Raw genomic sequence first — 12948 nt, forward strand, 5'->3', positions numbered from 1 at the left:
GGTGCGGGAAAATCCGGTGGGAAAAACCTGTACGGAGGTGCGTGGGTATGTCGGGAAGGCGAGTACACAGTACGCAAGCCTTTGCATGTATTGCGCGCCAGTGCGTTGCGCGCGTTCGCGCATGCGCACTGCGCCCGTTCGCAGGTGCTGAAACTGGCGGAATGACCTGAAAGGACAAATCTTGAGAAAGGACTGGCAACTATGGCAAGTTTACAACCGTGACGTCATAGGTTTGCGTTTTCCTACAACTCGCACACACGCAGCAGTGCTGCTGAGCGCGTGTAGCCGGTGTTTGGCAGTCCGGGAGCCTGCAATTTCTTTCGTGTGCCGTTAGCACAAGCTGGTGCTCGTAACGAGCCCGCCGCGATCACCCTGGACGCCGAGGAGAGCTATTGCACCTGGTAAGTACGTTCTTTGATGGATGTTACGCGTGACTCTCCGACTCGACCAGCATACTGCCGAGTTTTTCTACCAAAGGTTTGCGCGCGGTAATGCAATATTTGACCTACACTTGTCGAAATTGAACTTCTATATGTTCGTGCGTGACAAGAAAATGGATTAAAGTCGGTTAATTTTAGCGGCATGCGCTATCTACTCGTAGTCGTGGGCTTACCTGAAACATTTTGGCGATCACGGGTGTTTTCGCATTTTCTTCTTCCAGATCATGAGCTCCCTCTTGGTTGGAGTTCACGTGATTGGGGAAGCTGACATAAATCAAACTAATCAGAAAAGCGATGTCTTGGGTGTGATTAGGTTGTCCGACGTGAACCTGAACCTCAAAGATGTGAGGGAACTTATGGCCCATGAGCTGCCGACATTCCATCGCGACTTTCTGTTCCTGACTCAAGAAAGGTGCGTCTGGGAACCCTTTACTGCATCGGATGCTTTGTAGTTAAGTAAACGAAGAGAGCAGAAGGTTGTTGTGAATGAATAAAATGTGCTTTATAATTGCACCATCAAGAAGCAATTGCCGATCCGTTCAGAAGCCGGCGAACATTTTGCTTGTATTTAAGAGTCTGTGAAAATCTTGTCTTCCTTTAGGATCCCAGTGTTGAAGCACCAAGAAGAGCATATAAACGCCATCGATGTTTTGAAGGGCACCAACGCTCTGTTTATTACGAGGAACTTTGGTAAGTACATGTGTTGCTTTGATACACAACAAGATGACCTGCAGTTGTATATTCGTTACATAATTACCCCTCGGCTCCAGATCGATGGCGAATTGGGATTAGAAAAGCAGGCGGTTCTGTTATTGGCTTTGTCTTTGCTGATCGGAACCTCAGTGTAACAGATCTTCGTTCTGAGATAAGTGAGCAGGCAAGTGTTGATTTTTGGTGGCAGTCCTGTACTCCTATTTCTTTTTCATGGTAATCTTTAGCTGATGCCAGAATTTTCATCTTTTCTATTTGCGTGTCCACAAAGCTTTTAGGTGGAGAGTTCGCCTTCTGTGATAGGAATGGCTGGCCTGTTCTCAGTGCCCAAGAGCAGGCACTCTTTGCTTGGGACGTGATCTGTCAAGGCGTCGTAACCATACAGCTGCCGCAAAACAAGGCCACCACACCTTTCCATCTGCGGGGAAACAGGGACTGCAGAAAGCGCAAAAAGCACAGGTACAATTACATTTATTTAATGAACACATCTTCTTTGCAAGCCATCCATTTGCTGCTGTGCTGACATTATTTTATTCTTTACTGTTGATTTGCAGCACTGGCTTCACAATACAAGAGGTCTCTAAGAAGGATATTGTCATAAGTTACGCACGTAGCGAAGCAGATGAACATGCAAGGAAGCTCAAAGCACAGCTTGAGGTTTTGGGAGCACAAGTATTTTTGGTATGTCGTGAAAGTGTTCCTTGAACATGGTTCCTGGCAACAAGCTGTTCTATCTTTATATTTTATCTGTGTTGACATTTTCATTACTAAATTGTACTAAGGGTGCTAAACCTCAAGGTTCGAACACGATCCTGAAAACCTTGAATGTCCTTGAGTATAAAGAAAGTTTTCAGGGCATTCAAAACTACATAAAGGGACTATAAACACAACTCCATGCACCTCATCTCTTTTGCATTACTGGACAGCCTGGTTTATTCCAAATTCAGTTTGCATTTGTATGATGAATAAAAGGTCCAATTATTGGGAAAAAAATTGCAGTTAGAAGACGAGTTTTCAAACATAAGAAAGAACGACACAGTGTGACGAAAAATATGCTACCATGGAACAGTTTTTAAATATCACGCCAACGATTTTCAAATCAAGTGATGTACAACATGATGGATTATGGGAGCTGTGAGGAGGATGGGAAGCAATGTGGCTAAATGGTGTGCCTGTTGCCACTACATCCAAAAGAACTGCTGTGAGTGACAGATGCTATCTGGGTCCATTGCTTTCCAGCTTGAGACAAGCAACCTTGAGCAAAAGGAAACAGCAGAGCAGCTGTTAGGTTTGATCTCGATTGTGTGAGCAAACACTGAATAACTGGCAAACATTACACAAGTTTAATGTTTTGATCACTCAGAGAAGGTGACACCACACAACCTTTTTTTTGCTCATATGAATGCAAGCTCATCTGCATGTTCTCCATGCCATGGCCTGCCAAGCCTCATCAAGCATTTTTTTTTAAGACAGTCTTCTTGCATTCTGGGATCTAGCTGTCTATCTTGTAATGTTTTAACAAAAGGGGCAAGTTAATTACTTTGAAGTGTTGTATGAACCTGAAGAAGGTATCAAAGTGTTCACGTCGTCTCAATGAGATAAGAAGCGAGATTTAGTCGCGGATTAGGTAAACTTAACGTTGCGAGCACAATTAGCTCCAAGATAGCAAAATTAACCACATTGCACCATAAGCTGCAATATTTCCTGGACCGGCCCACCTGGCCTTTCGGTAAAAAAAGAAGGAAGGCATGTCAACCAAACTTGACGAGAAAGAAGACGGCAACTACATAAATACGCGTAAAAAAAGAAAGTGAACGAAAAAAAGTCAACATGAATAAAAAAAAAATAGAGGGTCTGGAAAAAAAGTAAGGTCTGACAATGGAACGAAATAAATATATGAAAGATTTCATGCAGTTATGCAACTTTGCTTCATCTTCCATTCTCAAATTTCAGTACATATACTATGTACATTGTCTTCCTTTATGTTGTCTTATTGACTTCTTGTTTTACAGCAGGCAACTTTGTAGCACCATCTACTTTTCCAACACAAAACAGTTTATAGTACTTAGTACAGACTTCTATCAAGGTGATGTCAGTTACATCATGTTGTTCTGGCTGACAGTTCTGCGTTGCATAGAAGATAGTCAACAGGGTGTCATTCTAGAATATCGCTGCACACTTTCACTCCATGAAGGTATATGTTGGGCATCTTTCTCACAGTAGCAGTCATTTGGATGTGTGATCAACTCTGGAAACACACTGCACATGTTGTTTCTTTTCATTTATCTCTTGGGTTTCTTGTTTTTGTTTTATACATTTGGTGAACCATGCACAGTTGTGTTTCTTCCTCATTTATTTTTTCACAGTGGCCAAGTTTAACATTAGTAAGTGTCAGACTGTGCAGTACAGTGTTGATTACTCATTAAAATAGGTGTGGCCACATTGTCATGTTTATGGGCACCACAGAATGTATGATTATTTTCACATGGATGCTGGGCGCAATAACCAAGACAAACAGTCCAACAAACAATTGAAAAATGTAACGACAGAGGAAGTCACACTGAAGAAACGGTTTTAGCTAAAAAAAGAAATGTTTGTTAATTCAAGTGCTTAAGCAAAATGTGCTTCATCCTCTTCTACTTCCACTTGCAGCATCCTTAGGTTGTCCTTGAATTTCGAAGCAGATAGTTCACTCAGACATTGTACCCAGGCATGTTTAACATTTAATAAAGCTCAATGAGTGTTGCTGCTGGCTTGAACTGTATGCTGTTATTATAAAGTGCAACTAATAGTTGTACAAGAAAAAGACAAATGCAGGTTCTTCAAAGTTGAGCTTTCAAGGTTTTTTGTAAACACTATTGTAGGTGTGCAAATGCCATTGTTGCAGCTGCATTATTTTGTCGGGCACATACAAATTGCAGCTATAGATTTAGCATAGGTATAACAACTATCCTACAAATGGATATTAGTCTGTTTTTTTTTAATTGTGCAGTTTACATATTTCATTCATATCAAATTGTTTATGCCAGTAATCTTCAGAGGCAAGCGAATTTTGTCTAATCTCCTTGTGCCTGCCAGCGCTGCTTCCCACAATGTGCTATCAGGTGCTAGGCATCAAAGACGTCTCGAATAGCCATGTCACAATCCTTTGTCAACATATGACATAGGTAGTAAGCAACACCATATCCTGGAGCACAAAACTGATATAGGCTTATCTGCAAGAATGCTGAAAACGCTTGTTTGCCCATTTGTCATTCAAATTAATGAGGGTATTTACAGTGTAGGGTCATGAGGAGGAGTTAAAGGCAGCTTTTGACATAATATCTCAAATGATGCATTCATTACATATATGTTGGCCTCCAACAATAGTTGCCTTAATGTTTGCAATATAAGCCCAATCTTTAAAGAAATTTGAAATCTGAACAAGCCTTTACTAGCAAATTTGATGAAGTTATTTAGCTGGAAATTGTGCACCTTGCCAAAAGATGCAACTGTAACTGGTGTAGCTACTGTAGCTTCGTCTAAAAAATTTTGACTGCTTAAGTTTGAAGATCTGCAAATTTGTCAATGACACTTTATTATTGTTAAATTACTGTTAAATGCTCATGCAGCCTAATAACAATCATGTTACTTATATCTCTCTGAAAGGACCAAGATGACATTGTACCTGGTGATGACTGGCAGAACAAATTGAATGATGCCATTCAAAATTGCACAATATTTGTTCCCTTGGTAACGGCAAGATATGGGAACACCACATATACCAATAAAGAGGTATGTGATTTGGTTAATTTCGTTCTCTTTATTTAAATTTTGCTGCACAGCAGTGAATTATTTGTTTTTCTCAAATAAGTTGCTCACTCATATATGACTGCTGGTCACATTAACTGGCTTGCAAGTTAGATGGTGTGAACTGGTTGGCACTGCTTTTTTTTAACACGCTCTCTCTCTCTTTACTACAGGTGACATTGCAACATTTAAAAGATTGCTTGACTGACTTTAAATAATGCCATAATGCAAACATTACTTTGACTCTGCCTGTGCCCTTTCTTTGTTAACCTCCCTAAGTAGCTAAAAAATTTATCTTCTTTCTTTATGGGCTTTCATAGCTCTGTAATATAGTTGAGTAGTTTAGAAATAAATTATCAAATTGCCACACATAAAGCCTACTGCATATATTGCATTTTTCCACGTATAAGCCATATCCCATTTACGACAGCTGGGAAAGAAGGAAAAGATGTGCGCGGATAACCAGCGGAACTAACTGCATACGACAATGCTCAAATATTTGCAAAAATAGGCTTCATTCATGGATGCATGACTCATTCACGGCGTATCTTTGGCCAGTGGCTCTGGTCCCCTCCTCCATGGTGATACTGATAATCTTCAGCATATGCTGCACCGTAAAAGACTAGCTGAGAGCAGCTCATTGTGATCCTGAGTTCTAGTTCTCCGATGCCGCGGTGCTATTCACTAACTACTAAATGCAATATGGTGACCCTTAAAGAAGAGGAGAATGGGCAACCATGAAGGAGCTTCAACATGTAGGGGTGAAGTAATTCTTTTATGTCCAGTTCTTCTTTGATCAGTTCTACGTTGAAACGTGAAGTTTCTTGGATGGTGATCAGTAATGATGATCAAACGCTGACAGGAACTAACGTAGACCAGTTGTTCAAGAAATGTTTATACGTAAACTTTTCTATGCAGATGGGTTGCAGGTAAAGCAAAGGAATTACAACTTGAACAATAGAGCAAGCACTGTCTCAGTCTTCGACTGTCTCAATGATGATTAAAGCCTAGATTCTTTTTAATGTACTTGTACGGAGCCTCACTGGTCTATATCGGCAGTCCTGATTTCATCCCAGACTGAGAGACAGGATATTGTCTGGATTAATATAGCTGAAACAGACAAAGCAAAAGGGCGGTAGTGCTGTTGGCCTGCCCTCCAGATGCAATTGCCAATGAGAGTAAAAAATTTGGCAGGCCACAACCCACCGCAATGAGCTTGCTCTTAAAAGTAAAGATGTTGGAAAACAAAACTATTTGCTCTCTTTCTACAACTACGTTTCTTATTCCCACTAGACAGTCACGGCTTAGGTGGGAAACACTAGGCATGCAGAATTCATTGCCAGGCCATTTCAAACCTGCATGGCATTTCTAGCCAGCAAAGAGTTAGGGAGATGGCGCCACAACACTGTGTACACTAGTCTCATTCGAGATATGCTCATGGGGAGAAATTATGACCATCGGCAGCATCCGAACTCAGTATTTATGAGACCACATTCTCCAAATCCATTCTTTGCATCCGTACCATGCCTTAAAAAAAAAAAAGAAAATTGAAGCAGTTGCCGGCTAGACATGTTAGGGGAGTGAACCCCTGCTCTGTGCACATACCTAACACATAGGCAACTCACGACGCTGTGAAAGTATATGAAACAAGTATGCAGCCTTACAGGTGGGAAGAGGGTGGTGTTCCCTAGGAGATAATGCAATTGAATGGCAGAGAAACTTGCCTTGAAGTGCGGCTTCACGGCAGCGCACGCTGCACTGCCATGAAGCCACACCTTAAGGCAAATTCACAGATAACCCACACCCCAACTTCACTGTTAAATTTTCGAATTTTTGTTGTAGGTTATACATGCAAAAATACAGTACTTCAAATTATGTACTTTGTATCATGTTAGTAGCTATGGTTTGCCAGTACAAAATTCCATTGTAGATGCCGACCTTGCCCAGAACATGGAGGTATGAGTTTCTTTGTTAACCTATTTTCTGACATTGTTTAAATATCTGGTCATACAGGTGAAGCTTGCTGATTACATTGGCAAGTTTGTCATTCCTGTGAACTTCATGAAGTCTTGGCCTCCTAACCATCTTGCCATTCAGTTCGCTTCTATACAGTACATTGACTGGAGGAAAGCGCACGAAGTGCAACAAGGTATCGATAAATTTACTCATTCAGATCACTTTTTACAGTGGTAAAACTGCCTTACTGCATGGCTCATCTAGCAGCATTTTTATGAATAGTATTCTGTGTTCAAGAAAGATAGTTAGAGGGCCCCCCCCCCCCCCTACCATAGGGGACACTAAATAGGTTGCAAGAATATATATATTTTCTACCTTTAGTGTGAAATTGTCATTTCCATGGTGTCTTAAGCACACCTTACCATTATTACTATTTTTAATTTATCGTTACTATAATATTATTATAATAGAGAATATAGCTGGTTGCTGCCAGAACAGAAGGAATACACATTTGAAGTCAGTGTAACAAAACAAAACACAAAACAGGGCTTCTTTGAAATGAAATTAAATGTTCGTTTCATCCAAAAAGATCAGTATACAATATGTGGGGATAGACACATCTGGGTTCATAGCCATTGGCTAGTTACGGATCGGATCAGCGTTGTTGCGTGCTCTTTTCACCTTGCTTTCCAATGTGCATCTGGACCAGCTTCCCCTCTTCTAACCAAGAAATGTAGTTTGACCCTTCAGTTATCTTATGTCTGAACAGTGAAGTTTGTCTGCAAGTGCTTTGTGTTATAAAGCAACATCTGCTAAATGTCTCCATCCTAATAAAATGTGCAAAAATGTATGCTTTACAGCAGATATATGACTGGCTTGCTTTTATGAATGAGCAACAGTTTTTTAATGGTGATTTGATGCTGTTGAGTGCTGGGACCTTGTTGTAAGAAACTGGTAATGACATCCCTCCCTCTCTTGTCTCATAGAGGCTGCTTTCATTGGCAAACAACTTCCTGCAACCGCCTGTGGCTGTCTAAAAATTCGAAGTTGCTTAGAATTCCTGACCATTTGGAGATGGCTAACATTCTCTTGTATTCAAACACTCCCAGGTTCACGTGAAAGTGATGGTGAAGAAGATGAAAGTGTTCGTACTTGGGAGACTCGCTCTGTAGAACGTGTTGCCAATGACATCTATGGCATCTTGAGGCAGTGTAAGGAAGTGGCATTCAGGAATGCGACCAGTGTAAGCATACCACTTTCCTTTAATACATATGATAACCACTTCTGTATTCGTGCGCCATATAAGATGCGAGCAAGACTGTAGAAATCAAATCGGCTTTCCTTACAAGACTGAAGTTTACTTGAGGATGCGAGTTTGGAGAAAAAAACTTTTATTGCAATGTTATTGCCATGTGGCTACTCTGGAAGATTAGGTAAATAATAAAATTTCAACTCCATCCTAGGTTTGAGCTGTACATCTAGTAAAGTGAAAATATGCAGGGCATATTTTCTTGCAAAGCGGAAATTTTAAAGGTGTTTTTAAATCACTGCCACTTTATAGAATGCTTTAAAACTAAATGCAAAACTGACAAGGATAAATGCAAGGTAAGTGAACTTGCTTCCTTAAAGGGAAGCTGAAAGCTTTCCCAGAAAATATGAGTGAAGAGCAGTATGTCATGATTTTCAACCTTCTGAATTCGAATATCGCATCGAAATTGAGCGAAAGAAATCGCACACAGACTTTATTTCGACTAAAAGTGCAGCAGCAGACTGTGGGCAGCTCGCGCGCCTTGTTTCCGCCTGTGATTGGTCGGGCGCCTTGTGACGTCAACAATGGTGTTCGTCCAGACCGACTGCTGCCGCTACACATGAAGCACGGTGCAAGGTAGTTTGGTGCTGTTTTGCTGAGACGGTCATGGAAAATTTCGAGAGCTTGCGTTTCTCTGAGGTTCGGCGTTAAGTCCAAACCCCACGAGAGCGACTTTGGGCGCGACGGTGACTGGTTCGAGCGACAAAACAGGCCGTCGCTTGAACAGATTGCTCGGTGTTGTCGCTCGATCGCTCGTTTCTACAAATCTAGAACTCGTCGCTCGTTGCCTGGAAGTGCTATGAGCGACTAGCCGATAGTGCGAAGCCGGAACTGGATGTACATAACTCATATACTACTGTTTGTCGCACGGAACGAGCAAACTATTGAATTTTACACGTGCAAGAATAAGAACCTAGTGCAAGACCCTCAGAAATATTTTACGCTTCTTTTTACAGTAATATACATCAACCTAAATTGATAAAGCACGCGTCACGCTAGTTTCGGCGCGTATATTGCTGCCCTCATACCGGGAAGTTGACTCTCAAAGCTGTCACTCGCGTGGATACTTCTAGCCACCATAGCATGGAGTTCGGCTTGTAGGCGACGAGTAAATGCGACAGCCATCGCCTCCCTTGTCTCTGTTGCGTGCAAGATCACCTGTATGGGGTTTATACTTTAGTCCCTACATGTACGAGCCGATTGCGAAGAGCTGGCCTCTCCAAGGAGCAAAAAATGCTGATGCAAGCAGTGCTTTTGACGCGAACGAAGGCAAAGTGTTAGCATCTCCTTGTGTTGGAAATGTTCTTTGGCAAGTATGTTTTACTGTATTGCGAAGCAATACTACTTTAGGTCGCACTCAACGATCCAGTGAGTATGTTTCCTGGCAAACAATTGTAGTGTTATGTTCCTGCATGCCTCCTCGTAGAATGTAAGCGGTGATGCGATCTTCGGCATTTGTGCGCTGCCCCAAAGCTGTCGGCAATCTACACAGATGATTTAAATGCGGGAAAAGTTTACCGGCTGTTGTAGCACGTGTAGTATAGAACCTACATCAGTGTGTCATCTGCACGCTACTCGTAACCGGTGAATTCCGTCGGCTACGTGAGATGGTCGGTTTCTCTATGTGTGCGAGAGAAGGGGGAGTGCAGCGTCCTGGCGTGAGCCGGCTTTCCAACACATGCAAACTTTACACTTGCACTGCGTTATGGTAGCTGCACGCAGGCTGTTTCACAACACACATGCGAATAAAAAATTTGTGGCGCTTGGCGATGAAACCTGCGTTAAGGGTGGGAGATAAACATGCACCTTCCGTTCAGCGTGCTAACATGAAGAAGGATCCAAAGCACGCATTATTGATAAACTCTGGTAGTAATCGTCGTCACGGAAGTGGTTAGAGCACAGCACTGTTGTTCTTGAGCACTTGAAGTTCTTTCGCTTCACAGCAGCATCCCACTTAGCTGAAAGCGTCTTGTCTTGCGAGAAGTAATGGAACATCGTCACAGCCGCTGGTGTTCGTGCAACCGTAGGCTGCACAGAACGCCGGCATGATCGGCCTACAAGTTCAATTGATGCTACGCATGTCAACTACCACTCTACACACACACACACACAAAGGAATGTAGGGTCGAGCGAAGCAGATTGGGACGGCACGCACGCAGAAATAAGCACGGTCAGTCACGATCTCGGAGACTGCGAAGGAACGGAACACCAGTGCTGACGTCATTGCGCCGCTGTTTCCGGTCTCCGCTCGCATCGTCAGCGTCAGCAGCAGCGTGAGCCCTCAACGGGTCGACGGGGGGCGGAGCTACAGCGCAATTTTAACTGACGATTACGTCGTTACTAAGTGAAAAATCCCCCCCCAAATTTTACCTGCATGGTTTATAAGGTTCCCGCATCCGTATATGAGCGTCTTACTGAATTCGACAGACCCTTCAGCTTCCCTTTAACAATTTCCTGCTTATTGGTTTCTCCAATGGCATTGGAAAGCTCCAACTGCTCCAACGACAGTTGGAGCTCTCATCACCTCATTTAATTTCTCTTATTCTGAACATTGCTCTCTTTAGTGTACAGTTTGTGTGTAGTAGACATGTATAGCTCAGCTTGAACAATCACAACAGTGACTGTTTTCATTCCGGTGCATTAGGGCAACAGGGCTTCCGCCGATAATTAATGTGCGCGACGATGGAAGAGGAACTGTATTTTGTGACTGTTCTTTTGTAGTGTATCTTGAACCAATAATGCTTATGGGTGCATAGGTAATAATAATAATAATAGTTCTGCCTTGAAATGAATACGAAGACAGGGGAGCTGCAGAAAAGGCTGTCCTATGTTTAGGACAGCTTGACAAAGCTGCAACTCTCAGGTGTGTTGAGCCTTTAAGAAAGGCGCTGCCTAATCAGCAGTAGTGTGTAGGCTAGTCTGTTCTTGATTCATCCATGAACATTCTGCCTGGCTTACTCCCCTCATCAAATGTTGGAGCAATGTACTGTCTGTCTTAAGCTCATAGATTTTTGTTTAAGTTCACTTATTTCTAGAGGTATTCGAGTGTCAAATTTTCAAGTATGAATTGAATATGAATATAGTAAGTCATCATCATCATCAGCCTGTTTTATGTCCACTGCAGGACGAAGGCCTATCCCTGCGAATATAGTAAGTATAGAATATCAAATAGAATATCGAATAGACAAATGCAGACGCACGCATTTACAGTAGGAATATTTATTCTGGTATAATTAAACACCATGCTTGTGCTGACAAGGAAAAAAGAGACAACTAAGTAAAAGAGAAAATTCTAATCAGTTTTAACTGCAAAATCACTAATTGCCACTTTAAAAACTGCATGAATAACCTTTCAGCATCATTAGAGCATAATTCGTAAACAAGGTTTCTAAGAATAAATGGCTGCTGTTTGCCTAGCTTTCCAAAAATGCTAAATAAATGGGTGCTGTAAAGAAATAAGTTAGAAGTTTCGGAAGAAGAAAAGAAAAATCTGCTGAAGGACTTGTGTGCCGTAGACACATGTAAAAATACCTATTGCAAAGAAAAAAAATTTCAGGTTGTAAAACTGCTACACGTCTAGAATAGCTTGGGAAACAGTGAATTCATTGAACACATGTCTATTGTCGAAAACTCCTTGCAACCCGCCCTAGGAAGACTTTCACGCAATAACCGTTGCTCACAATGTCTGATAATGGTATTTACCTGACTCTAATGTGCGTCGTTCTTTTTGTTAAAAAAAATTGTGCCGGAAATTGCCAGCGTGGTGCAATCAAACATGAAACCAAAACCGTCTTCGCAATGGTCATATGCTTTACCGCGTAAACGGAATGTATTGTGGTGGAGCTAACTTTAAAGAACCATGTGACGAAGCTTACTTTAAAGAACCGGCCGCCATTGTGCAACACTATTTCTAGCTAAAAAAATCTGGGGCGTGTTAGGTTTCTACTTTGCACACATAGAAAGTGGGCGAGCGTTTGGTTCAGGGGCGTGTTAGAATATGGCAAATAATGGCAAATGAATCACAATGTGTTCTGGCATTTTGATGTGAAAGCATTATAAGCCCCATTACGCGAAAGCCCGTCGGCGTAGTCAGCGTAACTGAAAAATGGTACCAAAAATTGCCGATGGCGCAAACTGGAAAACACGTCACAAAAGGCTTGGATTCACGTCAACTTTCTCAGGGAGGTTTCTGTAAACAAAGTAAATTAATGGCTCTGAAAAGAAACATGGTTCAGGACAGCATTCATTTGGGCTAGATGGTGCATACTTGAATTAGGAAGGAACAACGCCAACTAAGACGATCACGAGAGGGAGAACGACGCAGGTCCTGTGTCGTTCTCCCTCTCATGATCGTCTTAGTTGGCGCTGTTCCTTCCTAATTCAATTGAAAAGAAAATTTGGGAAATTTTGGGACCCAGGCCTCTGGGGTGCGAGATGAGCACGCATCCCCGACGGCGCGGCGACGGTACAGTTCTGGTTTACTAAAAGTGTGCCTAGTGCATGCGTCAGTGGGCACGTGACGGCGCAGCCAATGGGGCGGAGCTGGTGTCACGTTATGAGTGTATAAAATGAGTGTATAAAATAAAAAGCATTAATGTCCAATTGAACGGTGCTGAGCAGTTGTTCGAGTCATGAACTCCTCATGGGCAAGTGAGCGTGTTAAGATGCTTGGCGCACTTTCATTTGACCTTACTGAGGTGCGGTTAGAATACAGACGAGAGCTTGCACAGACAAGGAACATGC

General features: G+C 42.2%; 1 protein-coding gene across 1 annotated transcript in view; it reads left to right on the forward strand.

Annotated features, from left to right (window-relative positions):
• Positions 1-223: 223 nt before the first annotated feature.
• The window catches only part of LOC126536123 (uncharacterized), a 71488-nt gene continuing 58763 nt past the window's right edge, over positions 224-12948 (forward strand). The window contains exons 1-9 of the mRNA XM_055073804.2: positions 224-401; positions 662-852; positions 1042-1130; positions 1211-1317; positions 1423-1610; positions 1706-1832; positions 4800-4925; positions 6954-7089; positions 8006-8139. Of these exons, the coding sequence (XP_054929779.1) occupies positions 665-852; positions 1042-1130; positions 1211-1317; positions 1423-1610; positions 1706-1832; positions 4800-4925; positions 6954-7089; positions 8006-8139 (1095 nt within the window). The 5' untranslated portion in view covers positions 224-401; positions 662-664. The remainder of the gene's footprint in view (positions 402-661; positions 853-1041; positions 1131-1210; positions 1318-1422; positions 1611-1705; positions 1833-4799; positions 4926-6953; positions 7090-8005; positions 8140-12948) is intronic.

Source organism: Dermacentor andersoni, chromosome 4 (assembly GCF_023375885.2).
Source record: "Dermacentor andersoni chromosome 4, qqDerAnde1_hic_scaffold, whole genome shotgun sequence".
NCBI lineage: Eukaryota > Metazoa > Arthropoda > Arachnida > Ixodida > Ixodidae > Dermacentor > Dermacentor andersoni.